The 26353-nt window shown below is 43.0% G+C and overlaps 1 protein-coding gene across 1 annotated transcript; it reads left to right on the top strand.

Annotated features, from left to right (window-relative positions):
- Positions 1-6275: 6275 nt before the first annotated feature.
- On the top strand, positions 6276-26295 carry MSN (moesin). Its single transcript, XM_009334273.1, has 12 exons — positions 6276-6354; positions 15693-15788; positions 16269-16543; positions 16994-17077; positions 17425-17571; positions 18039-18135; positions 19200-19363; positions 19811-19941; positions 20620-20780; positions 21293-21385; positions 21821-22054; positions 23095-26295. Exons 1-12 carry the CDS (start codon positions 6292-6294, stop codon positions 23257-23259), a joined length of 1710 nt encoding a protein of 569 aa, XP_009332548.1. The 5' UTR covers positions 6276-6291; the 3' UTR covers positions 23260-26295.
- The last annotated feature ends 58 nt before the right edge of the window (positions 26296-26353 follow it).

Genomic DNA, 26353 nt, shown 5'->3' with positions numbered 1-26353 from the left:
GCAAAATGAGCTTAGATGCTGTGCTGTCAAATGTGCAAAGAGAACAGGGGATGGGTGGGGAAAGTGCAATTTTTTTTTTTCTCTTACAACAGTCATGGGGGTGTCTTACATACCTAGTAAAACATTTTCAGATAATGATCTTTGCTTGTGTTCATTTTTAGTCTTAGCATAAGATGACTAAAAGATGTATGTGCAAGGAAGTTCAATTTTTCTGTAACATCAGCTCTTCATCTTCAGGCTCTGCACTAAAATCATTAAGGATTCTTTAAAGGGTGAGTTCTTGCTACAGGCTGTAGTTAGGTACCAAAACAAAGCCAAGACACAATCAGTGCCTGTAAGGGTGATGTTATAACACGTACTCTATAGCACATAAATGGTACTTCTGGCTCACTGGTACTGAGTGCATCAAAGGTGGGTAAGCTTCCTCCTCCACTATATTATGGTGACTTTATTTAAATTGTTATAGTGGGGTGGAATGGGATGCCTTCCTTGGCCTTATTGGCCCCTCTGTGGCTCCAGTCAAGTGAGGAGTGCTGTGTCCCTGGTTGAGCAGGGAGGAGGGTGGTGGAGAGGGCTGGGAAGCTCCAGGGAACTGTCTGGAGGGTTAATGCTCTCTCTGGGGGCTGCAGTGTGGCAGGGCCAGGGCTGGTGCCTGGGATATGCCTGCTGCTGTTCTGTTCCCTGATGAGCTTAGGGGTATGAAAAGGCCCTTTAAGACTGCTGGAAGGGGGCTTGGTTTAATTAAGTGTAATCCCTTTAGAAATTGCAAGCGCTTTCACATGACGTGATTCCAGCCTCACCCTGACACAGAGGACCCAGGGCTGTTTTGGCAGAGTGCTGGAAGGAGCCAGATGTCTGTGAGTATCGCTGGTGCTGCAGGTGGGGGGGCATTACCTCTGATGCTCTTCTGAGGCTGTGCAAAGCATGATGCCCTGGTACGCTCTGCAGATCAGTGTGCAACTCCTGTCCTCACAGCGGGGCCCGTGTTGGCTGGCCAGCGTGGTGGGAAGTGAAATACAGCCCTGGGGAGCATTTGTCCTCCAGAAAACAGTTGTGCGTTTTAAGGGACAGGGGAACAATTCTTGTTATACTTACTATACTGTTGCTAATCTTGCTGAAAGCCAAAACTGGGAAGGCTTTTAGATTATTAGGGTGCCTTATGAGACCTTGAGTTCAGAGTTCATGCAGCTCCAGCTGGATTTGATGTGCTTCTCTGGTCAGAGCTGTTGGAACTGATGTATGGTGTTAGTCTAGTATCTTTACCTGCAGTAACTGCTGGGTGAACTGGTGCCCTATAGCATAGAGGGTCTATAAAGGATGGCCTGGAACTTCTTAACTGAACTTACTTCTGTTCTGTAACAGTCAAATGAGCAATAAAGTATGACTTTTCCCTATGCCATTTTTTCCAGAAATAGTCCACTTGAACCTGGGAAGCATGAATATCTGAAGCTTGAAGCCTACAGACCAGCAGGGTATAACAGCTTCCTTGCATTCAGGAAATCCAGGGAGGAAAGAAGCTTTAGCTCAGGGTCAGGGTTTTTTAGAGGTTGATACTCCGTTGTGTTGACTCTACCTATTATTCTGACATGAATTTCCTAGTACTCTGTTCCTGTCTCAACTTACGACAAACAGAATTGTCTGTTCTACCTCTTGCACTGCTCTACGCGCTGGGGCATTAGTACAAGTAATACATCCGTTACTTAGTGTGACGGTATCAGTCTTTCCTGTTTGTCCTGCCACATGCAGCTACAAATTTTCATCTTAGGAAGTAGTTATAGCAGGTTATTAGTAGGGCTCACTCAGAGACCTGGAAGATAACTGATAATCATTGCTGCTAGAAAAACTTATTGGGAGTCTCAGTGGGGCAGAAAGTGAGACTTGAAGGTATACGGGCAATATTAAAATTTCAGAAAAGATGTTGCAGATAAGTGCCTGGTATCACTGTCTATTAAGTCTGTCTCCTGTAGTCTGCTAAACACCACGGGAGGAGGGTGGTGGTGTCCTGTAGCTTGTGGAAGCTTTTGCCTATCAAAAGGAGCTTTCTTTGGTTGCAGCTGCTCTGGGGGCTGGAACAGCATCTCTTCCATGCAAGAAGCTGTGTCTGTGCAGGAGGTCTTGCCTTCACCACAACACTGTCCTTAGCAGCAGGAAGCTCTTTAATATGCTCTGGTAGTGGCAATCTTTAGCTGTGCTTAGACTGGTAGAACAATGGTAATTCCTCAAATAGAGAAGAGGAAGAGTTGCTAGGTTTCTAGCTCTTTCCTGTAGCTGTTATGAAATGAATCAGTTAAATATGAGCTTTTTCTCTTGAGTATTTTTTTAGCTTGGTGAGTGTAAGTTTGTCTGTTCAAATGTGATACTTGAATTTTCTTGTAATATGCAAGATGGCCTCCTCTGTAAACTTTTCATATAATGTTGCTAGCTGTTTGTATGCAAAATATTATATGCAATAATGATGGAAAGACAAAAGAAGGCTATTTAGAGGCCACCTACTAGGGTAAAACTTCTGCTTGTTTACGATCTAAGCAGACTCTAGAGGGTTGCAGACACTTGGATGCAGCAGTGAGTGCATTATAAATGCTATGATGAAGAGTTCAATGACTTTAAATAGAATTTGAGTATAAATTACTGTGTTAGGATAGTATTTTTGTTATATCTGTTGATGATGAAATCCAGTAAGTCCTCTAAAAACGCCTCCTGAGTGTTGAAAGTTTAAGACAAAAGCTTACTAACAATAAATTTTGGAAAAGGGGTGTAGTGTACTTGGGGATTGAGTGCTGCCATCGTGGACCTTGTGATCTGATCGCTGGTGGGCAATGTCTTTTTCTCACTGTATTTACTTGTACTCCTTACCTCTCAGCAGTGTGCACCTTGGCTGTCTGGACTGACAGAGCTAGATTTGTATATGCTCAGCAGTCCAAGTTGGTTATCTTATTGAGGAGCATTTTATTCTGTTTGCAACCCAAACGGTAAGCATGCTGATGGTTATGCCAGCCCTCAAACCTAGGAAAACCTCATTAGATGGTTTAGAAATACAAAATATAAAAGCTTAATGCTAATGAATCTTGAGACTTTTCTTAGAATAAGCATTGATGGTAAACTAGATAAATGGTTTAAAAGTGCTTTGGCAGGGTAATTCTCAAGGGACAAGGCAAAAAAGTCTAAATTATGATGGGACTGGATCATGCTGGCTTTCTTCTGGTATAGCACTTTTGTTGTGTAACCCTTGTGTAACATCTGTGTTGGGCAGTACTTGGCTGTGAATGCTTCAGGGTGGTTTTACTAAAAGTAGGACTTAAAATGAACGAGGAGGATGAAGGTAAGCATGCAGTGCCTGGCACTTGTCAGGTAGAGATTACAGCAGTCGTAGATCTCTTGTCGTTTGTCTGAGCTGCAGGCAGAGCACCATTAAGATCAGTGAAACTGACTTGCCAATAGTGAGGTGGCCCCTGGGTATCTTTCAGAATGAAGCCCCCTTGGTGCTTGGTTTTTCAGCCTTTTTACATGCTAGGAGAACTGATTTGTATTTCTGTCCCAGTACGCAGGCTCTTGAAATGAAACAAAACACTTGGTAAAGCTGCATCTGCTTTGAAGTATTGTCAGGCCTCTTATCTGCTAACTGGGAATAGAAAGCAGTGCCTCCCACCACCTGAAATAGTAGAAACCTCACTCTGCTTTTCCAGTTTACAACAACTGGCTCAAAAAAACCTGGGCTTGGTAACATATGGGAAAAAATTATTTATATGTTGTTTCTACACCCAAGAGGCTGCTTAAAGCTCAATTTTACAGCAAACTAACTTTTCAGCCAAGTATTAAATTACTATGAAACTAGTGGTTAAAATGTCACTGGTACAGCCCAGGACATGCTTTCCCCAGCTCAGTTTGCTGACAGTTAACAGCAGTATGCTATTGAATGTGTTAAAACTTTGTTCAGATCAGGGAAGCTAGCATTACCAGGGTGTGGTTCTCTAAAGCACAAGCCCGTTTCCTGTGGTATCTTAGCTCATGCTGTCTTCTAAAATAGCATAGACTGAAGTTGCAAGTGCAGACCCGGTTCAAGACTTTGCTGCTTCTAAACCTTAGGTTGCTACTCATCTTGGGCACAGGGGGCTCTACTAGGGGAAAAAAGTATATCTCTTTCTATTGAATGTACTAGTTGAAGGATGATAACTGGTCAGATAGCTTAAGTGCACTTGAGTGACAATGAGGGAATTTTGCTGGTTCCAGCATGGGACCTTATTTTACTGTGCTAACAAAGATGTGAGTCTTACAAATAAGTATTCTGCATGAATTATGAGGATACTTACTGAAGCAGCTTTATTTTAAATTTTAAAGTCTGATTTGCTCTGAATAGCTTAAAAGCTATTTGAGCACAGGTTGCGAAGAGCTGCCACAAATGTTTTCAGTTCTGTTTTCTGGTGGTTCCTCTGTGCTCAGATACTTCAGCGTTCAATCGCCTATGCAGATGATATCAGTTAAGAGTAGCTACTGTGTTTTATCCATAAACAGTGGACCAAAAAGACTGCTTTTCTTTCATGGTAGCTGATATGCTAGTGTTTTAGATGAAAGGGAAACAGTTTTAAACTAACAAAAAGCAACCTGTTGCTCAACAGCTCATTTAATGTAACCCCTCTTATACTGAGTCGTGGCTTACGGACATCTTTGCTCTCACTGGTAGGTGTGCTGGGCAAGTCAGACTTACAAGCCAGCACTTTTTCTGGTAGAAGAGACTGCTTCCAAGTATAAGTAGCAGAGCTGTTTTGGGGAGCGTTCAGCCCTTCTAGCAAGTGACTGGATTCTTCGTTCACCAAAGCACTGTGAAATTAGCCAATTGTCAACATCTAGGATCTGAGGAGAATAATTTTGGGAAGGTATAGCAAGAGAACTTAAGGCAACTGCATGCTATTGAAAACTGCTAATTTTAAACAAAGCTTGATTGCTGATGAGTTTAGTTCACTTGCTCTTTCCTTGCTACTTCTATGGGATGGTTTTTCCTCAGTTTGACTTCATTGTGGCAGAAGGTTCAGAGTGTTTAAAAGCCAACTTATTCCTGGTCTGCTTGTTCACAATATCTTTGCTCCAATAATGTCCAAATAGCATTCCTTATGTATGCAAATAGATAGGTATGCAAATAGAAATGAATTCTCAGCTTGGTGTACTTGCAGGCCTTACTTTTGCCTGGTCAAAAGTTAAGGCATCTGCGTTCAGGCAGGAGTATTCCTATCTACCCCTAAGAATCTGCATGATGTTTTCAATGATCAGGAGTTATGAATGGAATTGGCTATGTTTTACACTAATCTTTGAGGTGAAATGCCTCTGCTGTGTAACTTGCTTCATGAGAACTATTGGTGGTGAAAGATGTACAGATGTCTTCCTGCTTCTGTGGGATGAAACTGCAAACTCCCTTACTGCAATCCCTTGCCACTTTCATTTCACAGGTGGAAATGTGATGGTGAGACTTTCCTCTCAAGATAGTGTGTCAAATAATGTTTCTTCTGGAAGATGATTCGTGATCATCTTACGTCTAAGGCTAATGAAATCTTGACTGCAATATTAAATTACACCTAAACCATTTCTTCAGTGTTCAGAGATTTTCACCTCCCTGAAAGAATTGGAAAGCAGTAAGCAACTATAGAGATACTTCTGCTTTGTGAAGCGTCTGCATGTAATAGTATGTAAGTTAGTTCAGCATGCATCCTTTTTGCCTTAGCACATGAGATCATCCTTGTGTTCTGGCTGCTTTGTACCCACAGCCCTTGGAGCGTGTCAGGGATTGTGCCTTATAATTTCTCCAAATACCCATGGAAACTGGAACGGTATTGTTAGTATTGACTAGTCTTCTGTAGCAGGCTGAGCTGTTAATGTTTCCAGGGACTTCCTTGACATTCATCCTTCATATGCAAGGGTTGGATGTCTGGTTGTGCGTACCGAGGTTTGGAACATCTCTGCTTTTGTGAAAGACACCAGAATGTTCTACACTAGAAATTCAACTTCATAAGCTGCAAATGGCTCTCGCATGTGTCAGTATATAGATAAGAATATTACTAGGAACACAGAGGGTAAACTCTTACACTGTGAAACAGGAGAGTTTTATATTCTACAGGGGAACTGGGAACACTCTGCCAGCAGGGCAGGTGACTTTGTAACCACTGGCAGTGAAGTTCCTGGAGGCTTGGGAGCTGGACCCTGGCTGTAGGCAGATGTTGGTTTTCATTATTGGGTAGTGTCACTTAAAGCACGTGTTGTGATGATTCATTTTTTGTCTTCCAGATTAGTGTGCGTGTTACCACCATGGATGCTGAGCTGGAGTTTGCCATCCAGCCCAACACTACAGGGAAGCAACTCTTTGATCAGGTAAGTGATGGAGCTGCAGATCTACAGTTGATACAGATGTTGTGATTCTATTAAGGCAACAGCAAACAATTTCCAAAGGACTTCAAAGATTAAGTGACAGTGTGTATAATAACTTCAAGAGAACTCAGCATAGTAAGAAATTATACATTTTTTTCAAAACTACTGCATTTTTTTATCTCCAAGAATGTGGAGATAAATTCACACTAACTGAATTAGTGCTACAGCTCATAATAATAATTGGAAGGCAGTAGATGTCTGCAGTCATAATTCATAAGATAAGTCTTATGAGGGAGCTAGTAAGCTATCTTTTGTTGGCTTACTTGGAAGCATTGTGTAATTGATTTCAAAGAGTAGTTGGTCTCTAAAACAGGAGAGGCTTAGGTGGGTTTCAAATGTTGCTGCAACCCTTAAGTGCAGGTGAAGTGATATTCTATACTCCCATCAGGCCCTGAGGGGAAATCTTAAGAGAAGTTATGTGCTGTACTGTATTGGGCTGTCTTCATCTGGGTGCTTCAGCCTTCCTCTGCATTCACTGGCTAGGCAAATTTCCTTCTACTTTGGCTCAAACAGAAGCAGGGAGGCATGCAGAAGCAGGGAGGCATGTGCAGCCCAAAGTTGGAGCAGCTGAAGACAGACATTATCAATAGCAGCGGTTAAAACTTTGACAGGCTCCACTATGTTTCTCTGCTGTAATCCTGAAGGCCATGGATTTGCTACTTGGAGGAAAATCTGAACAGTAAGTTCATAGCTTGAAGAAAAGTAAAATGAATCTTGGATTAATGACAAGATGAAGAAACTGCCAGACCAGATATGTCAGATGTGGGTGTGGTTCAGTAGTGCTAAGCGTTCTGGGGCCAGCTCTACATAGTACCTATCTTAATGAAGAAAAACTTAAGGGCTGACCCACCCATAGAAGTCAGCTATTTCATTTGGGGCCAGCAAACCTAATTTAAATTTTTTTTTAGATGTTTAACCACAAACTACTACTTTCTCTTATACTCAGCTGGATGATTCAACACTAGACATTATATTGCTCTTTGTAGCCCAGCCCTGAAATGGAGGGAATAGAGTGAGATCCTAGGCTTTACTAAAAGAGCATCCTTTCATAATAGGAAAAGCAGAAGGACTTTCAGGAAAGTTCTGAGTTGCAGTGCAGTGCTCAGCTGTCTGCGTGTTACTACATATAGCTCCAACATATTTTAGCCCTGTGTGGTCTCAAATCTGACAGTTTTTGGTAGAAGTGAAAGCTGGATTCTGTCCAGAATCCACGTGTGCAACATGGAACTCCACCACAGTTAGTTCATAGAAGCATATGCCAGTGAAGCTGAGGTGGCATACGCCCAAGTTCATCAAAAGGTGAACTGTTTTTTTGGAGGGGGTGTTCCTCATGTGGATGCTTCCCATGATTTTTTTTTTCAGCTTCTGACATTATCTAAGCAAAGCACCAGGTGCTAAGAAGTGATACTACTGAAGTCAGTAGTATTTTTAATCTGCACATGATTTTTTACAGTCAGCTCTAGACCGTCTGCAGCTTTTGCTGCAAACTGACATTGTGGTGGCAGACTTGGGCTTCAGCAGCTTGTCTCTGTTTGAGAAGCATCTGATCATGTTTCCAGTATGGGAACTCTTCACTCTTAGTAATTGATGTCACTCCTTTGTGTCATGTTCTGGAACAGCTGCACTTTCTCCTCACTACAGTGTTTCACACAGCACCTGTCTAAACAGAAGTTTTGTTTTGGTTTCTTTTTTTCCCCATAGTAAACACTTTGCAAAGGGGGAAAACAAATGCTGTTGCAGAACTAAGTTTCTAAGTTGCTAATGTAAATGAGGCAGTGTTTACTTCAGCTAAATTGGATTGTAGGTGTAGTTGGAAGAGGAAATACAGTGGGGGGGGGAAGTGTCTGAAGGTGGCTGTTAAACATCTGCTATTTCTAAAAGGTCTGGTGGACATAATCTTTTTATACTGTCCATATATCACACTCGCTGGAATAAGAATTAAACTGTTTTCTACTGCCTAGCACACAAGATTTCCTTGTGGAGGTAGTGATGTTGGTTCCTGATAGGGCTGGTACTGAAATGAATGTCCTAGAGCCTCACCAGTGGCAGATGTCCAGGCTTTGACTAAATAATTAGTCAAAGACCTAGCACAACAGTGCTAGGTGGTGTTAGTGTGGTACTACCATCACTGTGGCGGTAGAAAGACTAACCCTCTGCCAGGGCTTGAACGTTGTGAGCAGTAAGGTAGGGAGTTGGCAGTAGATGTGGGGATGTCAAAAGTCTTCCACCTCTAGCATGAATAAGTAGTTTTGGAGACTACTACTATGTGAGTGGTTGAGGAGCCTAATCCCAGCTTCTGTTGCTGCCCTGCAGTCTAATCATTGGCCCTTTACAATTAAGGAAACTAATTGCGAAGGAGGTAGCTGTTCAGCTCCTGCCACAATGGGAAACGTTTCATCTTGGTCTCTGAATGCAGATACACAACAGACTGTTGTCTGTCCATCTCTTTCTTTTTTTTGATGGAAAATTCAAGGCTCTTTTCTATTGCAAAAGAGACTTTATAGTCAGACTTGCACGTAAAGGAAAGCAAGTACTTCTTGTATATGGACATGCTCAAACAGATTATTGATCTTTGCATGAAGTAGTAACTGAATACCAAACCAAAATATGAGAGCCTCTAGTGAGCTGACAGTAAATACTAAACTTGCTCCCTTTGTATGGGGATGGGGCTTTGAATATATTGTCAGCTGGTGTATATCCAGTATGTTTCAAATGGCTGAGCTGTTTGTGTGGATTAATTCCTGTAAAGGGATAGTCTGGAGCCATTCTCCCTGCTGATGCTGGTAACAGGGACTAAGTAGTGACTGCTGTCTGACCGATAATCTGTTCACTCCATCTCAGTTTCTGTCCTGAGGTGGTCTTGGGTCCCATGATGGGGTGTGTAAGAACAAAGTTATGGCTGTTCATTTTCTAGCTCCCTTAAACTATGTTGTGCTCCTGGAATTGCTAATCTAGTATTTTCTGCGTGATGCTGGTTCTGAAAAAGGAGCTGCTTTCATCAACGCTTTTTTGAGGGAAGGGAGAGTTCCTCTACAAAGCAAACTTAACGGTTTTGCTGTTGCAGTACATTGACCTTCTGGTGTGAAGCCTGACTTTTGACTCTTCCACAGAAAAAATTTTAAGATACCCTGCATGTTTTTGCCCTAGAGTGCCCTTCCACTTTGCTTAACTCAGAACTGACAGCTCAAAAAGGAAGCTGCTAAGCATTACCAAAGTTTCTAGCTGCACAGCTACCTCAGTACGTGCCACTGGCTTTGTTCAGTAACATTTAGGCAGTATTTGTTTCCACCTGTTGTGTTTAAAGGTAGATAAATACATTCATTATGCCACACATAATTCTGACCTACTCTGAATAGGATCCAGAAGGCTTTTGGAAAGCTTATATCTAGGTAGTAGCTTCATGAGGAGGAACAGTTTGAGTCTAAAGTTCCATAGTAATAAAAGGTGAATGGGCTTGAGGTAGAAATGATCCTGTCTCCCTCTTTACTGCTTGGTTAAATTCCAAAGTGAATTTTTGTAGTGATAGAACAATGCAGATGCTTCACTGCTTCGTTGGAAATCTTCTGCCCCAAAGTAGCTGGCTGTAGAAATATCATTGAGCTAATATATGGTGTAGTAACATCATGATTTATACAAGAGATCTTCCTATACACCCCATCCCCATGGCTTGTAACTGTACAGCTTTAGCTTAAATAGCTTAAGCTTGTGTGCATGGACGAAACCTGGATTAATTGAGATAGGAGGATTGTACTGTCTGTCTTCGGCAGCTTTGCTTATGTAACTCTTTGCTTATGTACCTCTTAGCATTAGCTGCTGAACTCCAGTGCTTACCGACTCACTAGCAAAAACAGTAACTCTGCTCCCATTCCTCAGCTACTAGTTATGGATTAAAAGAAGAGCTTGAGGATGGGCTATGCCTGTTGGGGTGCTGCTTATCCCACAAGCCTGATTACTTCACAGGTGCCTCAAAATACTGCTTTCCTGGGGATGCAGGGCACAGGCACTGCAACAGTGATAGCTGCTTGTTTTCCTTCTTTGACCCTTTGCCGTATCAGACTGAAGTGCAGTTGGACTGGAGACTAGTGTGTAAGACAAAGCATTGCTTTGCTTTGTATATCTCCTACACATGAAAGATTAACCGTTTCTCTGGTAAAACTGCTTAGCTACTTGTTGCTGTGGATAGCTTTGACGTTGTCTCCCTTCAATCTTTTTTCCTCTCAAACTTCCTTTTTTTGGGTAAATTGATTCTAGCTTGAATCAGTGAGGTTTTGGCCTGTTGGAGGGGCAAGGGAGGCTAGCCTGTATCTTGGATAGGGAGAGAGGTTGCCTAGGTGCTAACTCACTTGCCTAAGTGCTCCACATCTGGCTGGTAAGTTTTCATAGAAATGCCCTGGTTTAGTGGACACTGCATCTTACAGGCTCCTCAGGCAGCTTGCATACAGACTAGTCACAAAATCCTCAACGGGTTTGACTTCTGCGGTATGAGAACATAATCCCTTCTTCCATGTCCCCCATGTGCTGTATGAGGCAGCTTCTCAAATGCTTTGTTTCTGATCACTTCTGACCTTGGATCCTGCTGGTGCCTTGTTCTTTCATTCCCCTTCAGAGCCCCTTATTCCTTCTAGTCTCTGGAAGAGGAGTCTTAGCTGTCTCTTACACTGCATCAGCTGGGTGGTGAATGCAATCAATGGGTGGGGATCTCTACTCATTTGGTAGGCCTTACATCAGGGTCTTTTTAACAATGAGTTGTGGTTACTAAACCATTCAGTCAGTACTTCCTTCTCCAACCTAAAGTGAACTCTTTCTCCAACTTCAGAACAGATTTGCTTCTCAGTGATGTGCTTAGTGCTCTGTGAGCCTATAGCTGACCATGTAAACTTCAGTCCTTCCAATGCTAGCTTTTGGACATTGCAAAGTCCAGGAGATGGTGGCTTCAGCATGCCACACCAGAATAAGCCTTTGGAGTAACCAAAAGCACCCAATCTCATTATAGGTGATCTCTGTCCAATTAAGAGCCACGAAGCCAAGTCACAGGTTAAGGAGAAATGTGACATTAGAAAAACTTTAATATCTGTCACCTCAGACTTTGAAAGCATGTGGTTAACCTTCCTAGGAGGCTTTTCCTCAGTTTCATGAACTTTTGGGGTCAAAACTAAGCTTGTAAGAGAAGTGCACTCAGCTATGGGTTAAAATTGTAACAATAAGCATCTCTCTGCTCACACTAAACCTAATCACTGATGCTGTATTTTATGTTCAGCATTGAGCTTAATAAGTAGTGGAGTGTGGGGGTATCTTTATTTTTTCTTTTTAATTCTTAAGGATCCTACAGATTTCATTAAGAGCCAGAGGTCCTAGGATTCTGAGTTCATGTGCCCTGCCCTGGTGTGCTTATCTGCTGCAGTGAGTTTGATGGTTTTGTAGAGTACCAGTTTGTCAGTCTCTTCTTTCATGGTTGCTAAAGCTTATGACATAGGCTGACCAAATTCCTCTTGACTTTTGAGTAACTCCAGCTGAGTTGAGCTGTGTTTGGAATAAAAGTGGCTGGTCTCTCATGGCCTGTAAACTAAGCTTTGTGAGGAGGGAGACTGTAGAGAAGCCTTTAGCCTTGGAAAGGTCCTACCTAGTAGTGTTTAAATACATAGGAAACTGGTCTGGAGTGCTTGATTCAGTAGATGAAAGCACTGAACCAGAAACTTACTATGGCAGTTTCATGGTAGAAAGCAGCAAGTCTCGGGACAGTGGCCAGTTCCTCCAGCAAACCCCAGAACTCTTGTTTGTGTAATGAAGGCTTGTGGTTGAGTGGTATGGAAATGTGTCTCAAATTTCACAGGAACATGTGGAAACTTATTGGCTTTTATAAAAGCAGTAGTCCAACCAAAAATGGACTGCTTGTTGCTAAGGAGGTCAATGGCAAACTGTAATAAGCTTAAAAACTCAGAGAAGATCCTGTCATTTAGCACTTTGGCATTTTAGCACTTTGAAAGGGAAAGTTAGAAATATATCCATCAGCCAAATGGAAAGTTGAATATTTATGGCTGTAGATGGAGCCCATCTTGGGTGTTAAGTTAGGGTGCCTGGAAGACCATGTTCTAAGTTGGTTTTGACTATGGCATATGAAACCGCAGGTGTGGTACCAGTTCAGAGCTCCTCCAGCAATAAGGATTGCTAGCAGTTTTCTCGGAAGTACTTGACATGCCTGTCATAGAAAGGGAGAGAGGCCCACTTCATCTTTAACTAGGACAGCAGGTGAGATTCAAGACAGATTTGTGCTATGGTATAGCCTGGGATGCTTTGGCCTTTGGTGCAGAACTTGGTCTGAGTGGAATGTGTTCTCCTCTGTTTGCATGCTTTGCTCTTGCCCATGTGTTTGCCAGTGTGGTGGTGTATTTCTTGGGCTGAGAATGAGGGCAATCTTTAATCATCATCTTGATGCTAAAATCTACATTTAAGAGGCTGCTTATGGGTCTCCTTGTGCTGTAGGGCAGCACTCAACAGCAAGAACATACTTCGGAGGGAGATGGGTGAGTGCTGAGGGGAAGGACAGGAGTCATGCAGGCCTGGAAAATGTGGAGTACGGAGAAGTGAGAGAACAGGTTACCTGGAAGACCTTGTGTTTCTTCTCTGAACATAAGTAAAAAAAATTGTACCACTGTGTGCTTAGACTGTCTGCAGAAGGTGAAGTGAGAGTGGCTAGAAATGCACCTTTTCCCCTGAGGCAGTATTGCTTACTAAGTGGAATTTTAAGCTAACAGTACTTGATGAAGAGCTTTGTCGTGGCTGGTTGAGGTACTGTGGGACAGCTGGATTTTAAGGCTGCCTGTAATCTGTTGCCAGTTGTAGACTAAGTCTTGTACTGCAGGCTAAACAAGACCCAGGGACTGACTTAAAGTTCTCCCTGGCACGAAGAAAAGATGTCACTCTCCAGCCGAGAGTGTAAACTTTAGGTATTTAAGTATAGTGGTCTGTGTTAAAACAGTACTCCCTACTCTCCTGCCCTGTGTGCCAGCCCTTATCCATCCTCAGCCACTGCCAGTAACTGTTTACTTTTTGGAACATCTCACATCTCAGTTCATCAGGGCTCTGAATGCTGTACACCCCCAAACATAACTGAGCTGCTAACTGCCAGCCAGACTCCTTGCAGCTGTAGAAAGCTGTTTCTTCTTGCTTTTTCCCTTGCTAAATGCAACTAAACAACCTGCTAAAGCTGAGGTAGGAAGGAGGGAGGAGGACTGTCTTTCCCCCTCGCCCCTGCCCCCTCCACTTGATTCAGTAGCAGCTTGGGGATGTGATGTGTGCTGTGCTGTCTCCCCCTCTCCTCTGTCCAGTCTGTTGTTGTCTGTTATTGCTGTGCAGACTTCTGCTGTGGAATAAAAGTCCTTTTGTGCAGGGCCTCAGTGTGATGCCTTTCAGTTCCTTGCTGGCAGTCCAGCTTGTTGAATTCCCAGGCATAAGCTGCTGACAAATGGAAGTGAGGCAAGCAGACACATGCAGTAGGGGAGGGGAGCTTCCATCCCATTCAAATGTTAATGCTGCCGAGAACAGAGCTTTCCTTAGGCTCTAGGACAGCCTTCCACCTTCTCCTTGTACCACATGCTTTCAATGTATACAGCAAACTCTGATTCTTCTCCAAAGTCTCCTTAGCTGTGTGCATCCTACTATGTGATATGCACAAGTGAAAGCTTATCTGCTCCACATTTCCCTGCGTTTACAGGGGCTTTAGGCCTGCTCTCCAGTTCGTATTCAAGTAAGGACAGGCTGAATAATTTCACGGACTCCAGTGGGATGATGTATATAGACTTCATGACCTTGTGTAGGTTTTGTCTCTGTGTGTGCTACTGATAGCGTGCCTCTGCTGAAAGCTCCTTTTGGTTTTTTGGCCTGAAAGGTACTAGGGCCCTAATGCTGCTTTTGTAAGGCCAGAAGAAATGTCTGATCCAAGCCCTAAAGAATCTTAACTAGTAATGTGTTTGTGGGGAACCTACGTCCTTGGTGTTGTATCTTGCCAAGATTAGAGACCAACTCAGAAGGGAACAGAGTGCGTCCTTAGGATTCAACAAGGAAGTAATTTAAAAGGAAGTAGGCATTTAGGGAGAAATCATAAAATGGGGGACAAGGCAGTACAAAATTACCTCAACTTACCCGGCGGGGGGACAAAATGATCAGGCACCTGGTTTCCTCAGGGCGAGGCTCATCCCCTGCTGTCCAGTTATTGAGTTCCTCTGAAGGAGGGGAGCTGTGAGCAAGCCTGAGGGGTGGGTGGTGTATAAAAGCAGCTTACAGTGTCGTACTTCAGGTACAGTGTCAACCTAAAGGCAAGTATCTTCTCCCTCCCCTTTCCTTGTCTAGTAATGGGGGTGACAGGTAAGTGCCTTGTTTGCCGGTATGAGAACAACTCCTGGGGGTTCAGGGGAGATGTGGGGGAACTTCAGTTTCTAGACTTGCTCCACCCTGTGGCATGTCCTAGACTTGCCAGGGCACAAAGCTGTGGCCTCGTGCTAGTGAACAGGCTTTACCAAGAAACTTCCCCCTCCTTTTTACCAGCAGTAGCATTATATTGCAGTAGTCTTACCCCCCCATGAGGCTCTTGTCTCTTGTTACAGTATGTCTGTAAAGCCTTCTTAACTCTTATTTACATAGCACCCATGGTGTGCTAGGGAAATGACTAAGGAGAGAGCTTACATAGCAGTGTAGCTAATTTCTGTGGTGGCTCTTTGTCCTGGCACAAGGGATAGCATATCGATTTACCCACTGTAGTACCTCTTAATGGTGCCACTCATTAAAGAGCTGCATGAAAGGCCGCTCCACAGCTATTGGTGGAATAGAATACAAATCTTAAAACAGCACAGCCTAGTAGGACACAACGTAGCAGGGTGATTCATGGCTTGCCCAGGAGTAGTACATTTGCATGATAAGTGAGGGGTCTACCTGAAAATGGAGCTGTGTTGTTGATTCCTGGCAGCTATTATACCCGTCAGACCTGTTGCATTGTATTTTGGCTATGCATGTTGGCTTGTAAGTAGCTGAAGAAAATAGCGTCCCAGCTGTTGTTTATAAATAGCAACAAGCCTTAAAGAGATATGGGAGAGGGAAGAATACAATACACCTCCCACTCAAGACCCCTCAGATGCCCTGTCATTATGTATGTACACCATAGCAGGGGAGGCGGGAGGCTAGGGCAGTGGGTGTCTTCATGTTCATCTGAACTTACCTCTAACATGTTCTCTGCCACCAGCGAGATCAGCCCATCTGGCTGGGGCTCTTGCTAATCATCTTTCTTCCAGGTCGTCAAGACAATTGGTCTAAGAGAGGTCTGGTTTTTTGGACTTCAGTATCAGGACACCAAGGGCTTCTCAACATGGCTGAAATTGAACAAAAAGGTATGTTTGCTCCAAGCTTTCACTTGTCCTGGGTTCCCTTCTCTTGGAGGGCAGGGGTAAATTCATTCTCCATACTTGGGTCAGGGATCTGTTCTTGCCTCCACACACTTGAAGTACTGCAAGATTAGTGAGTTGGTACCTGACCTGGTCCTCCTGCAACTAGTCCTGTTTGTTATCCAGGCACATCTGTTGCCCTTCCCGGTAACACACTAATGTGGTGCTCATGTGAGCATCTTGGTTGGAGAGAAACCTGGAAAGTAGCTTACGTAGCACTGATCATAACTAGCGGCTTGTTATAAGTCCTGTAGGGAGAGGTGATGAGGTATTTAGCAGTAAGGAATTGAAAATCCCTGCTTTTCTGCCCACTCACTTCTGCATTGGAAAGGAGAATTTTTTCTAATGCATGCTTGTCTTCCTGTTCGTAAACCTGCTCCCCTTCATTTGGTATGTAGGCTATAAAATCTGATAACTCTGTTCCAGGTAACAGCACAGGATGTACGCAAAGAAAGCCCCCTGCTTTTCAAATTCCGTGCCAAGTTCTACCCAGAGGATGTGGCAGAAGAGCTGATCCAGGACATCACGCAGCGCCTCTTCTTCCTCCAAGTGAAGGAGGCAATTCTGAATGATGACATTTATTGCCCTCCAGAAACAGCCGTCCTTCTGGCTTCTTATGCTGTCCAGTCAAAATATGGAGACTTCAACAAAGAGGTGCACAAGTCTGGCTACCTTGCTAGTGACAAACTGCTCCCACAGAGGTAAGTGAACCTGGGTAGTCTTAGACCTTCTTTGCCTTAAAGGGCTTGGCATTTTTTGGGGGGTAGGGGTATTTTGATTGGAATGTTCAGAATAAAATATAGCCTGGTGCCGCTTTGAGGATTGGGATTAGTATTCATTTAATTAAGCACTTCAATCTTAAACATCTTATTGCTACTGAAAATAGTCTAATTGGAAGTAGTGAAAGAAGCTCCAAAACCAAAAAATGTAATGCTACGAGGAGAAGCACCACTGAATACAACTTGTCATTTGTCAGAAGTCTGAATACTGACCACTGTCTCTAGCCTTATAATAAAACTGTATTTCCTGGAATATTTTTGTGGGGAAACTGATGTCAGTGGAGTACTTAAGGAAGCGTTATTCAAGAGTGATGTGACTGTGTGTGCATAAATGCAGTGACTGGTCTCAAACATCCCATGTACTCTTTCTAGAGTTCTGGAGCAGCACAAGCTTAACAAGGACCAGTGGGAGGAGAGGATCCAGGTGTGGCATGAGGAACACCGAGGAATGATTAGGTAACTGATGCAGTGTGAAACTGCTGTTTTTATAGTGTGATATATGCTAGTGTGTAATGTATGAATGCATACAAAAATCTGTGGCTTGCTTCAGCATGAGTTAGCATTCTTTGGGTTATTCTGCTCAGAGTAACTAGGTTCACATGCCTCTGCCCTTGCTAGTCAACATCAGCTGGCTGTTCTTAGTAAAACAAAACTGAGTTTGCAGAGTTTATTATCTGCTAGGGTGATGCTTAGAACCTTTGCCAGCTTGTTGCTGCTCTGTCCATGTAGGAAGACAGCACCTTCTTACTTTAATGGCTTATAGACTCAAAAAGGAATATCTGCTTTCTTTTTGCACGCTGCAGAGAAGATGCTGTCTTGGAGTACCTGAAAATTGCACAGGATCTGGAAATGTATGGTGTGAACTACTTCAGCATTAAGAACAAGAAGGGCTCTGAACTCTGGCTAGGTGTAGATGCTCTTGGACTCAACATTTATGAGCAGAATGATAGGTAATAAACCCCCTCTCCTCATCATTGCCTTCAGCTCCTTTCCATTATAAAGGCACTCAAAATTAATCTTTTCTGGAATTCAAGTCTTTAACTAAACTCTACAATTTCTATATCATTCTTGGCTGTGTTTTTGACACTGCCAGAATGATCCATAAAACATGCTGCTTTGGACCAAAAAATAAAAGAAATTGGCAAATCTTATCAAGCTAGTTTTACTTGTATCCCTAGTCTTCCTGCCACAGATGCGTTCTCTAGTTCTGTTTTCCATTTAAAAAAAAAGACAGTTCTTCAATCCTGCTTTTATATCTGTAGTTTATTTGCATGACTAATTTTACTTGCTGATTCCAGTCAACGTAAGAATACTGAAATATGAGGGCAGATTTGGTAGAATTTTGAGCTTTATATTGTAAGTCAAGGATTTTCAATGGGGGCTTTTTTATTTTCTTTTGCTTTCCATTTTTCTGCAGGCTAACACCGAAAATTGGATTCCCTTGGAGTGAGATCAGAAATATCTCATTCAATGACAAGAAATTTGTTATCAAGCCTATTGACAAGAAAGCACCAGTAAGAAGCAATCTTCAAATTAAACTTTCGGCTTCTTGGCTGAATGATTTTTTTTTTTAATTGCACACAATCTTTTCATCAATAATGTCAATGCTGACTTAAGCAGCACTCTACTACCTGATCTGTTCCGGGCAGTATGCACAGAATGGGCCTAATGGCAGTAAGGTGATGGTTGGGATTTGTTTCTGGCTAGGAAGGAAGAAATTTATTCAATATAATCTTAAGCTGTTCAAAGCCAGTGACAGGGAGAAGCTCTTTGCTTAGAGTTTCTGATTCTCCTAAGACTGTTCAGATTCTCTGATAAAACAATTAGGGATCTGAGGCACCCATGTTAATTGTGAATGTTTCCTTTGCAGCCTGTTGGCTTTGGTAGTGTGTGGGATGGTCTTTTGCAGCTTTTCACCTTACTTGAAGCTGAAGCTTCAGGTTATTTTGTAGGGTATGCTGGGAGGGTTTTTTACTTGCAAATTTATAATGAACATAATTGGTTATCTTTAAGGCTTATTAATTTTCTGTGTCAGCTGATACCTTCTGTTCTGGTCATTCTTGTTGCATTGCTGCTTGGAAGCATTTCTGTGCTGCTGTTGCTTCTTTTTAACAGAACAAAGTTATTTATCCATTGGACATAATGTTTAACACCCTTTCTGGCATAAGACAAAACATTACACTTGGTGTGGCTGGCTGGACTATTGTGTTAAATAACTAAGTGGGAAGAAAGGTGGGAGAAGTCAGTCTCAGTGTGCCTGGCAAACCAGCCCCTGATGGTGTTTGTAATGAAACAGTGAAGCTAAATTGCTGTGTACTCTATGTGCTAGGGTTGCTTTATAATAAAACCTGGCACGCTGTAACAACAAATTGGGCACTTCTGCCCTGTGTGTATTTGTCAGGTTGAAATTCATTCCTGAAAGATAGGTGTCTAACTACCACCACTGATAAATTAGACACCCTTAAGAAAGGCTGGCTAGCAATCCTAAGAAAGCTTAGGGTCTTGGAGTGTATTGCATACACAGGGGGCTTCTTATGCTGAAAGAACAGGTCTAATGCTGCCTTTTTCTTGTCCCAAGGACTTTGTATTCTATGCCCCTCGGTTACGGATTAACAAACGAATCTTGGCACTTTGCATGGGGAACCATGAGCTCTACATGCGCAGACGTAAACCAGATACCATTGAGGTGCAGCAGATGAAAGCACAGGCTCGGGAAGAGAAGCATCAGAAACAGATGGAGAGGTTGGTAGGGTTGTGAGTAACCTGGACTTGGCCGATCACTGCACAATAGCATCATGGGCTAGATAAATTGCAGGCAGCACCTTAATCTGCTTCAGCCAAAAATAGAGCAGATTGCTTTCTGCTTCAGTAGATCTAATGGGATGATGGAAATGGCACTCATCACAAATGTGACCCACCATCACTTTCTTAGAGTTAAAGATTCCTCTGTCTATTTGACGGGACTAATATGGATCTTGGTATAAGGAGATTTCCCTTATGAACTTGCCATTGAGATGAATGCCAGCAGAGCTCGCTCTTTCTGCAGTTCTATAAAGGGGCATGTCTGGAGTAAAACTCTTCAGCCGAGTCCTGTAGTGCACATCTCTTGTGTGCTCATGGCTTCACTAGAAGTGCTCCAATCTGAGTAGTTGTTAATTTGAAATTGCATTACAACTTCCCCATCATCAGAGCCCTGCTGGAAAATGAGAAGAAGAAGAGGGAGTTGGCAGAAAAGGAGAAGGAGAAGATTGAACGTGAGAAGGAGGAGCTAATGGAGAGACTCAAGCAAATTGAGGAGCAAACCAAGAAAGCTCAGCAAGGTAATGTGAAATGTTCCAATATTCTCTTAGATGCATAGTCTGAGTGAGAAGGGTTCAAATAGTAAAGCTACGAGCATCTCTGAGCCATTTGGCTCTCCAGTATTGTGTGCTAACTGGTGTTAGGGCCCTGGTTTAGCCTTCTGAAGCTGAATGTAAGCCCTCCATATGCAGCTGTTGAAATAGGACTTGCATTAAAGAGATGGGTGGCAGCCAAGATGCCTCACTGGCAGTGAGAGTACCTTGCAGTTGTTCATGTGCTGGCTGGAAGCTTTATCCCAGCACATCTGTAGAGGAAGGAGTCAAAAAATGTAGCAGGGGTCACACCAGCCAGTACTCTGGTGTGATTACTATCTAATTGCTTGGCCAGTGTTACAGTGTGGTGTTGTCAAAGCAAAATGCTGTATGCTTCTCTGCCTTTAAAGATGTCATTTTGGGATGGGTACTTCCCCACAAATCAATCGGGCAAGTAATCTGTTGGCTTGGCACAGGCCTGGCTCTTAGTCTTCCAGCTCCAGTTAGTATGTGAAGGAGAGGAAAGGGGACAGTTGCTTGCATCTTTCCTTTACCTGTCCCTTTGAAAGAAAACCCTCATACAGAACGTAGGTGTAAGGGCACCTTCCTCTTCTACTGCCATTCTTTACTTGATCTCTCTTCAAATGTGCTCCCCTATTCTTTCAGAACTGGAAGAACAGACCCGCAGAGCTATGGAGCTAGAACAGGAGAGAAAACGAGCTCAGGAGGAAGCAGAGAAACTGGCTAAAGAACGTAGAGAAGCAGAAGAGGCAAAGGAGGCCCTATTGAAAGCATCTCATGACCAACAAAAGACCCAGGAACAGCTGGTAAGTGGCCCTGCTGAAAACTGGGTAGGGAAAATAGTGACAGGATAGGCAACCTAAGCTCTTGAAGCAAGCCAGGCTATGAATATAGTGAGGAAACATAGTTTGGTTCTTTAATTTTTAGCCTCAGGCAGATGGACTTATACCTAAATACAAGTGTATTTGTACAGTAGATCTGGATTGTGCTTTTTGCCTTTTTTTATATGTGATGCTGAGAACAGAGTGTAGAGCTCACTAATTGCTTTCCCTGGTTTGGATTCAAAGAATTGAGTTCTGTAGCTGTGTTTGGAGGAGAAAGGAAAAAAAACAAAACCAAACACCACAACAAAACCCAAAACTTTTTTGGCTTCCTTTTCCCTTGCATCATGGAGATATTGGTGGGACTGAAGTTTACAGGAAGGCTTTCTCCTTACCAAAAAGATGTTAGAGATACTGTTTTTATTCAGGACTTTGGACTAATGCTTCATTTAGCAAGTACTTTGGTTTTGTCCCCCTTAAAAGCCTTTCTTTTGCAGGCTGCTGAGATGGCAGAACTTACAGCTAGGATCACGCAGCTGGAGCTGGCCAGGCAGAAGAAAGAGAGCGAGGCCCAGGAGTGGCAACAGAAGGTAAAGCAGAATCTGAGCAAATGGCAGTACTTTTTGTGGAGCTGCTCTTCATTCTGTGTTGTGACCTAAACTACTGCACTAGATATCACACTAGACTGAGTGTCTGCAAGCTTGAGGCCATTGTAAATACCCAGCTTTGCTTTTCTTGGTGGAATGAGCACCTTATTCTAACTCCATGTAGAAATATTTTGACTAATTAGGCTTATAGCCCATTTTCCATGAATTATAACCATTCTTCAAATCTCTGAAGTGTTAGCCAGCAGAAAGTTTTGCAAATGATTGTGGCTGAGTAGCTTTGGAACATACCACTTCAGTGTGCAAGAGGTGCAAGGTTTCTTGCAATAAGAGCTGAGTAGTGCTTCTGTGCACTTCTGTGAGAATTCTCATGCACTCAGGATTATATTGACTAATTCACTGTGGCATGCCCTGCTGCAGGCACAGATGGTGCAGGAGGACCTAGAAAAGACCAAAGAGGAGTTGAAGACTGCCATGAGCACCCCTCACGTCACTGAGCCCATGCAGTCTGAGAATGAGCATGATGATGAGCAGGATGAGAACGCGGCAGAAGCCAGTGCTGAGCTACGATCAGAGGCCACCATCAAGGACCGCAGTGAGGAGGAGCGCACCACTGAAGCAGAGAAGAACGAACGGGTCCAGAAACACTTGAAGGTAAGAAGTTGGCAGCAGAGAGGGTGTGTGTCTGGGTGCTGCTTCTATTCTTCCCACCAGTAATTGCAGCTGGCAGGTATTACTGGTATTTAAAAAAAAAAAGGCTGGGGGAAAGAGGGGTGATCATGATCTTGCCAGATAGCTGCTTAACCATTGAGCAGAGAGGCAGATCTTGTCTCCTGGCACTTGACTTCCATTTCACTGGAAGTGGTGAAGTATTTTCAAGCAGTGCCAAAAAGCAGCATCTGTCAGATGTAGTGTGCTTGTGTGAGTCTTGCCAGCCATCTGACAGCAGTTCATAGCCCTGGCTGCAATGAATCAGAGAACTTGGTCTGGTCCTATCAAGCAGCTGTCTGTAACTGCCTTGTTTGACTGGGTTGTATTGCAAAACCCTGAGAGCAGCCCACTAGGGCTCAGCATGGAGGGAGCAGTGCTGCACCATGTTCTCATAAGGAACTCCAGTGTTCTGGTGTTGAGTCTTTCCAAGCATTTTGTTACACTGCCTGCTAGCTGCCTGACTTGCATCACGCTTTGCTTGTTCTGCATCATCTGTGGTGATTATGCACAGGCAGAGTGACAGAGGTGCACTTTATCTTCTACAGCAAGCTTCTTTTGTGGTAGAAGGCTAGTAATTGCTTGAATTCTGCAAGATGCTCCTGTTGACTTTAGGGATCCCTCCACTTGACTCTTCTGAAGTATGTTGGAGACAGTCTTTCTTACTGTGCTAGACAAAAATAAATAGAATTATAGACTGCCTGATGTTTTCTGCCTTCAAATGTTAGGGAAAAATACTAACAACTTCCATAGAATCACAGAATTGTTTAGGTTGGAAGGGACTTCTTAAGATCATCTATTCCCACTTCCTTGCTCAAGCAGGGTCAGCTAGAGCAGGTTGCTCAGAACTGTAAACATTTGGACTTACCTGTTTCCTGTCTCCATGGATATTGAATCTTTAGGAGGATCGGCAAAGAACCTCCTTGTCCGGCTTTGAGTCTCTGGCATGTGCTAACCCATTGCTATCTGTTTCCCCTTCTCTGAAGGCTCTTTCCTCGGAGCTGGCAAATGCTCGGGATGAAACCAAGAAGACAGCCAACGATATGATCCACGCTGAGAACATGCGTCTGGGCCGAGACAAGTACAAGACCCTTCGTCAGATTCGGCAGGGCAACACCAAGCAGCGCATCGATGAGTTTGAGTCCATGTAAACTCTCCCCTCCACCTGCTGTCTGCACTCTCTTCTCCCCTCTTCCCCATCCTCTCCCATCATTCACTCGTAATTGTGCTACGCTGGAACCACTACAGAAGAGTGACCATGGTCTTATTTATCGAGTTTTGGGCAAATGCTGGAGTTAAGCAACAGAAGAAAGAATAGTATTTACATCTTCCTGGGGTGGCTTGGGAAAGCAAACATGTATTGGGGCAAATCTGAAATTGTTTGGCTTTGGGTAAAGTCTCACTGCATTTAGTTTTGTATTGCTTACTGAAGTGGCTGTGTTGCTGTCCTCTCCTGTTGGGTGGGGAGGCCAGCAGATACTTTTACTGAATTACGTAAAGTGCTAACAGTTTGACACTGTGCCTTCCTACTAACTTGCGCAAGCTTCAGTATTAAGCTTAGTAGCCAGGGTCTGAATTTCTGACTTTAATACAGGGTCTGAATCATGTAGTTGAGAAGGGGAGGCTGGAGCTTAGGAAGAAGGGTTGGAGGTAGAATATGGACTTTCTTTCTAAAAAACCAAAGCTTTTGTGCTTCAAACATAAGCAGACCAAACAGATTCTGTGGTGTTCCTGCTGGTGTTACCTTTTGTTGTTTAATGATGGAACTTTGAATTTCCTAATCATGAGGAGGCCTTTGGAATATTTCCACTGATGCAGTGTGGTTTGAAGCCTCGAATTCCCTGCTTTCCAGAAGTTTTGTCTCTGGTAAATGGCTTTGTTTGCTGTCATTTGTCTGATTTGAATGTAACTAGTGAGGCAGAGATAGCTAAAGAACACTGCCTTCCTTTTTGGGTTTGCCAGTGGAAACCTAAAGGGGTAGGAAGAAATGTAAAAGACTAAAAATTCCTGTAGCTGTATTTTTTCCCTTGCTGAACCAGTACATTTCTAGTCATGTGAACAGGATTTCAGGTTTTTCCATAAGAGGCCTTTTTAGCACATAGTCATTGGTGCCTTATGACTGTGTACAGATCTACTATAGCTTAGATGTCTTTAGTTTAAGCTAGGTGCAATCATAAAAAGTGATCAGCAGCTGGGGATCAAAAACTACTCTTGTATCTGGGTCATGTACAAGACTGCATCTATCTTCCTGGCTTCAAGTAGCATTTGAGGGGAGAGGTTCCTGAGATATTTGTCCAATTGCTGCCTTAATACTCACTAGCATTCTGCCAGATCCCTGGCTCAAGTGCTTTTACTTCCCTGGAAGGATGCTTTGCCCCTTTGTAGCTTTGAGAACAGAAGTCTCTGTCTCTTAGAAATGGGACACTAGTGGTTGTGAGACTGGTCCCAAGAGCCATTTGTACCAGTTGTAATACCCGTCACCTCCTGTCTTCCAAGCTATCCATGCTGTAGCTACCCAGAATCCTTCCTGCCATTTCTGGGGAGGAAACAGCCATGTATGCTCAGGGTTGAATTGGATTTTGCCTTGATCCTTCATAGAAGGAAATGTTAGCCTTCAGAAGAGGTCTCTTAAAAATGGATTCCACCTACAATGGAGTCTCCTTTGCTTTGCCCTCGTTGGATTAGCCTGTCCCTATAGCCCTGTCCTTTCTTGCCTAGCATGATCCTAAATCTTGTGACTTTCTCAGTTTTGTGGATTCCCCCTTTTGTATGGTATCACTGCTAGTGGTGATAGAAGGAAAACATCTGAATGCTAGAGCATTTTCAGCTCCCTGCTCTATGGGAAAGGTAGAGGGGGACTGTGCCAAAAAGAAATGTTCATGATAGTGTTAATAAACTGCAGTATTTCCCCAAGAATTCCTTGGGCTTCTGAAAACAACCTTACCAGTGCTGTTTTATTTTATTTTTTGGAAGCAATACAAGTCTCTGTGGAGATCCACACAAATACCAACCAACCTCTGTTAGGAGCATAGCTTAGCGTGTTGCTTCTAAACATCCAGATAAGTCATGTGGGAGTGCCGTTCTCTCCCCTGGACATAGCATGCTTTTGGGGGGGACATGACATGGTAAGCTTTTGGTTGGCCAAAAACACATGCCTCAGTACTTTGAAAGTCACAAATGAAAGATTGCAGTTAAATGTCAGAACTGATTTGTGTATTTCTATACTGAAGGGTTATTGGCACTGGCTCTATGTGAGTCTCATTACTGGGGTAACAACCTTTACACTTCTGTTTTGGTGCTTTAAAGCTGGTTCTCAGCACTTCTGCTCTGTCCATGGCAACTATTGATGCATCTGGGGGGAGAAAAGCCTTTATTACATTTTAACAATTTCCTAACAAGCTGATGTATGGTGCCTGGAATATGTGTTCAAATAAACCAGTAAACCTTTTCTGCTTTGATGGGTCACACAACACTGCTGAGCTCATGTATTACAATGCTGGCATGACTTCTGTTTATAGGGTTTTTTAATCGTTCTAATTCCAAATGGTTCAATATAGGAATAGAACGGCTTGTGCCAGTGGGTCCACCTAACTCTTTGTAGTTGTTTCAGCCCTGCCTTCTTAACCAGTATTATATTCCAGTGGTATCTAATGATATTTGATTTCAATACTTCTAGCTATGCACAATTAGAAAATATTAGTCATGGGATGGAGGATATGTTTATGGTCCTCCTTCCCTTGGAAATGTATACTGTATTGTAAAGAAATGATATTTTGCAAGAAAACTAATGTAAGAAGCTTTCAGTATTACGGTGAGATTTGTAGACACATTTTTTTATTTGTTAGAATACAGTGAATTGTTGTTCTTCTCCATGTTCCAGTTTAATTGGATAACTACTCCTCTTGGGGTTGGGGGGAGGGAAGTACTTTACCAAATGTTTGCCTGGCTTGTTTTTTCCTTGTTTTATTTTTTGTTGCTGTAAATTATGTTGAGGTTTTTTGACCAGTCTTTTTGCTGGATTATAATAAAACATCAATTCCTTAAGGTTGTGGAGTAATTCATGGGTCCATGTGCTTATCTGCAGAGATATCTCTTGATATTAAGGCATTTTTTTCCCTGTTTGGAGGAGTTGTTAAAATCCATACCCTGTTCTTCCTGAAGTGCCAATAAAGTTCAGAGAAATTCAGCAGATGGTCTCTGGCTGGTTACTTAAGGCTTGCTTTGAGTCTAGTGCTGTGTCTCCAA

Source organism: Pygoscelis adeliae, unplaced genomic scaffold (genome assembly GCF_000699105.1).
Source record: "Pygoscelis adeliae isolate BGI_AS28 unplaced genomic scaffold, ASM69910v1 Scaffold191, whole genome shotgun sequence".
In the NCBI taxonomy this organism is placed as follows: Eukaryota; Metazoa; Chordata; class Aves; order Sphenisciformes; family Spheniscidae; genus Pygoscelis; species Pygoscelis adeliae.
This window is presented reverse-complemented; position numbering and strand designations above follow the sequence as displayed.